At 37.0% G+C, this 4,454-nt stretch overlaps 2 protein-coding genes across 3 annotated transcripts; one reads left to right on the top strand and one right to left on the bottom strand.

Annotated features, from left to right (window-relative positions):
• Positions 1-3: 3 nt before the first annotated feature.
• On the bottom strand, positions 4-2,056 carry LOC106751388 (H/ACA ribonucleoprotein complex subunit 4; the record flags this gene model as incomplete). The annotated part of the gene is made up of 6 exons (XM_014632266.1): positions 1,982-2,056; positions 1,498-1,622; positions 1,074-1,406; positions 554-964; positions 345-465; positions 4-174 (listed from the first exon to the last, which is right to left on the bottom strand). Coding segments are annotated over exons 1-6 (1,174 nt in total), but the record flags the coding sequence as incomplete, so codon positions are not given.
• Positions 2,057-3,010: 954 nt separating this feature from the next.
• Positions 3,011-3,694, top strand: LOC106751397. Of its 2 annotated transcripts, XM_014632280.1 has the most exons (3): positions 3,011-3,179; positions 3,255-3,486; positions 3,545-3,694. In XM_014632280.1, the coding sequence occupies exons 1-3, from the start codon at positions 3,089-3,091 to the stop codon at positions 3,600-3,602; spliced, it is 381 nt and encodes a 126-aa protein (XP_014487766.1). In that variant the 5' UTR covers positions 3,011-3,088; the 3' UTR covers positions 3,603-3,694. The 2 variants fall into 2 exon arrangements, 1 of the variants encoding a protein (XP_014487766.1); XR_001375050.1 differs by having other exon boundaries at positions 3,271-3,694.
• The last annotated feature ends 760 nt before the right edge of the window (positions 3,695-4,454 follow it).

The following is a 4,454-nucleotide window of genomic DNA, read 5'->3' as shown; positions in this document are numbered from 1 at the left end:
GCTTTCCATACTTATCTAATTTCCCCTCGATTATCATACGTTTCTTTGTCGATGATTTAGGTCCAAGGCCCCATTTTCTCGGATACGCGTCTCTCTCCATAATTACCCTTTTAATTTTTGCTGCAGTTCCATGATCACATGCAGCCATGGTTGCAGAGGTCATCAATGCTATGGCTAAGAGAAGTATGTGCATAAAATAAATTAATATTATAAGAATGATGAAAAAAAGAAAAGAAGTGAATATTATCATTTCGTATTCAGTGTATATATATTCAAAACGTTAAATCAAATGTGTCGAAACATTAAGTAAAATGTTTCGTTATTATCATTTAGGAAATATTCACCAAGTGCTACAGCTTCGCCCTTAGTGGTCACAATTACTATTTCCTGATTTACTTCTATATCTGAGTCGTACATCAGAATGCCTGGCAGCATTATTTGCGCTCCGTAACAAATTGCGTTTACCTAACAGTTTTGATTACAAGATGTATAATTCGAGTAGACAATATTATTTATCACTTTACAAACAATATAAGAAAAACTTGATACATACAGCGCTATCCTTTACGATAATTCTCTTGTGTTTCACTAGTAGCGCTTCCAACGGTTTTATTACTCTCCTCAGATATGATTCGTCCCCGTGATTATCGTACAACCACTGGGCATCAAGGATATCATGCATAGTGATCATATTGTCATCTTCGGATTGAACGCCAGAGCGACTTCGTCTAAGTTCTTGCATGTGACAACCAGTACCCAAGAAGAGCCCGAGATGGACACATAGAGTTCTGATATAAGAGCCAGCTTCACAGCTCACACGAAATACGCCCATGTTTTTCTCAGTGTCATAATCGAGTAACGCGCTTTCGTAAACTGTCCTAACACGGAGTTGTCTCTTAACTGCTGATATAATTGGTGGCCTTTGAAATAGAGCACCTTGTAGTTTCTCCAATGCTTGTTGCACCTATAATTGTATTAATGAGGTTTTCTCAAGGTACACAAAAAATTCTTATGTACATAAATATAAAATATACTATATAAAATTATTACATGTCAATATAATGTAAACTCACCTTCTGTACACTTTCTGGGGCCGAGTGAAGTTTAAATACAGCAATATATTCTTTACCAGCAGATTGCTGTGACTTTGCTAATCTGGTGGCTCTATCGATACAGACTATCAAACATCCCGATACTTTAGGATCCAATGTACCAGAATGACCAGTCTTTTCCACCCTCAAAATTTTCTTTATCCAAGCCACAACTTCATGTGATGATGGATTACATGGCTTATCTAGATTGATGCAGCCTGACTTTATATATTCTGATAGGGTACGATTGAGTGGAGTAGAACCACACGATAATGGAGTGAAGTGCTTTGTGCGTGTCAGCATCTTATCAAAATTCTATATTAAACAGATAAGAAATTCATCTTCATATATACTTATTATCCCATTAAAGTTCGTAATTATATCTTTGTTTTTAATATATTGTTACCTTAAATAACAAAGGCCAATCTTTATAATCGAGCTTTGTTATTTCATCGGAAGGTTCGATTTCGCATTTTGTCTCCCTCTGAAGCTCTCCGAGAGATTTCTTCTTGCTCTTCTTCTTATGTTTATCTGTAAAGAGCAGCGCGATAGGTAACTTAACCTACATCTAAACATGGACTAACGCTTCGATAAATCGGTATCAAAGTAAATCAGATTCTTTTAAATAGATGTAACAGCAAATTTATTACATAAACAGCTTTCGATAGGTCAATATTTTTCTGTATTTCAGAGAGTACTTTCACTGTAAATGAGTGTAAATTTAAGTGAACACGTGTGTTCCATAAGATGCTACATGGCAAAATTCATAACAGAAAAACGACAGTTAACAATACTACTTATAACTGGTGTAAAATAAAAAGTTATAAACATTGAAAACAATATACGAAATATACTTATTATAAATGTATAAAAAAAATTATAATAATTACCGTTCTCTGCCATCTTCGAGCCTGTTACAACATGTGCGTACTGAATCCAGGTAACAACTGGAAGCTACATTTAAGTTGCGTTCGGAAATATCGCAACGATTGACCAATCAGAACAAAATGAAACGCGCGTCAAACATGTATACTTGTTTTCTTAAGGTTGTTTTCTATTGCTGCAGTGGTTGCACTAGCTTACACTAGTTTTTTTTTCGCTCTTTCCTACCAAAGATCGTAAAGTCTATGCATAATACTAGGCAACGAGAGCAGAGAATAAAGCGGAGTCTACAGTGAAAATTTAAGACATAAGATTTAAGAAATTGGCCAATCATAATTGAATTTCCTTCTATAATTCAACCGTGATGCGTAATTTTTTTGAACTAGTGCAGCTAGTTCAGCTATAAAGCCAGCAGGCATAAAATGCTTGTTTTCGTGCTGAATTGTTTGCTGGGTGGAAATACTGCGTTTTGACTAGTGTGTCCATTTTTGGAAGTACGAAATTAAAACGCAGTGTTTCCATTCAGCAAATAATCTAGCGCGCAACAAGCACCGTTGGTCTGTTCTTTATAGCTGTACTGCTGAACTGGTGCAATATGTTAAAGTGAGACAAGAATATGTTTTCTCCATTGAACTAAAGAACATATTGAAATGAACCCTGGCGTGGTGGGGGTTGTGGTCCGTTAAACACGTTCAGACTACAGATTGGAGGTTGAGATTGAATTGAATTTGACCAATCAGTGTACAGTTCACTAAATTTTACTAAACTTGAGTTCAGTTAATTTTGTACTGATTGGCCAATTCATTTCAATCTCAATCCCCAATCCGTAGTCTGATACGAGGTTTAAAAATGCTATACGACAAAGGCCACGTCTAAATAGTATCTCGCTCTCTGTCTTAGTAATATGCTATATATTCCATCAAATAAGTACCAGGAATTGTTTATTTCAAAAGCCCATGTAAAAGGTATGAAAACAAATTTTTTGCTGTAAGTTGGTATCTATGTACCTAATTGTCACGTAGAGTTTTGGCGTTATCTGTCAACTAGTTTGTTTATAGCTGTTTTGTTAGTCGACCTTAAATTAGTCAACCTTAAAACACTCTGCGATTTTTTAAATGGATAAAAATATCAAACATTTTTCCACAAATTTTGTGTTGCCAACCAAATTTCTTATGCTGTCATTGAAAATGTTGGAAAAAGCCTATGGTGAGTCAGCTTTTTCGAAAACACGAGCATACGATTGGTACGAAGCATTCAAAGAAGGCCGAGAAGTGGTTAAAGACTTGTTTTGTTTCAGTCGATCTTCAACGTCTTCGACTGACGGTAACGTCGACAAAGTGAAGGAAATGGTGATGGAAAATCGTCATTCAAGCTTAAAAGAGATGACTCAGGATCTAGACATATCTCACGAATCCGTTCGCATCATTTTAGTTGATGTTTTGGACACGAGACGCGTCGCAGTGCGGTTTGTTCCGAAGGAGCTGAATTTTCTTCAAAAAGAGCACCGCAACAGGTTGCTGAAGACATACGAGGTGTGTTCATAAAATAACGGGAATTTTTTAATTTCGCAGGTTTGGAGAGTCCGATCGTCAAAAATTTTTTTTATTATGTTGGTACACATGTCCCTGAAATATGATAACATTTTTAGCTGAATTCATTGTTTACTTTGTGGCAGCCGCTAAGGTTAGACGTGTTTTTATGAGCTCGGCGATTTTCGTTTGTTAAAAGAAATGGATCAAAGAATTTGTATCAAATTTTGCGTAAAAAATGAAATAAAGTGTAACGAAGTGTGTGAAATGTTAACAAAGGCCTATGGTGAGTCTGCTATGAGTAAAACAAGAATTTACGAGTGGTATAAGCGTTTCCAAGATGGCCGTGAAGACGTTGAAGATGACGAACGCCCCGGACGCCCCAGCACATCAACAACCGATGAAAACGTGGAAAAAGTGAAAGAAATGGTTATGAACGATCGCCGAATCACAATCAGAGAAGTCGCTGATGATGTTGGCATATCGATTGGTTCATGCCATGAAATTTTTTCGAATGTTTTGGGTATGAAACGCGTGGCAGCAAAATTTGTTCCAAAATTGTTGAATTTTGAACAAAAACAGCAGCGAATGGAAGTTGTTCAGGAGTAACTAAATGAAGTTAACGACGATGCAGAATTACTGAAACGTGTTATAACAGGTGGCGAAACATGGGTTTACGGATATGACGTCGAAAGTAAGGCTCAATCGTCCCAGTGGAGGCATTCTGGCTCGCCAAGACCGAAAAAGGCTCGACAAGTGCGGTCGAACGTGAAGGTTATGCTCACTTTATTCTTTGATTTTAATGGCATAGTGCATCATGAATTCTTGCCACGAGGTCAAACGGTCAATAAGGAGTGCTACCTACAAGTTCAACGCCGTTTGCGTGAAGCAATCCGAAAAAAACGCCCGGATTTGTGGAAAAACAATTCATGGCTTTTGCACCACGATAATG

Source organism: Dinoponera quadriceps, unplaced genomic scaffold, assembly GCF_001313825.1.
Source record: "Dinoponera quadriceps isolate SergipeBrazil2010 unplaced genomic scaffold, ASM131382v1 scaffold8983, whole genome shotgun sequence".
Classification (NCBI taxonomy): domain Eukaryota; kingdom Metazoa; phylum Arthropoda; class Insecta; order Hymenoptera; family Formicidae; genus Dinoponera; species Dinoponera quadriceps.
Note: the sequence above shows the minus strand (reverse complement) of the source record. Positions and strands in the feature narration are given on the sequence as shown.

Bases quoted from the DNA above. Each gene is read 5' to 3' on its own strand.
- LOC106751397 (XM_014632280.1), top strand. From the start codon at position 3,089: ATGGATAAAAATATCAAACATTTTTCCACAAATTTTGTGTTGCCAACC. The intron at 3,180-3,254 runs GTGAGTCAGCTT...AAGTGGTTAAAG, and splicing joins AATGTTGGAAAAAGCCTATG to ACTTGTTTTGTTTCAGTCGA. The intron at 3,487-3,544 runs GTTGCTGAAGAC...TTAATTTCGCAG, and splicing joins CAAAAAGAGCACCGCAACAG to GTTTGGAGAGTCCGATCGTC.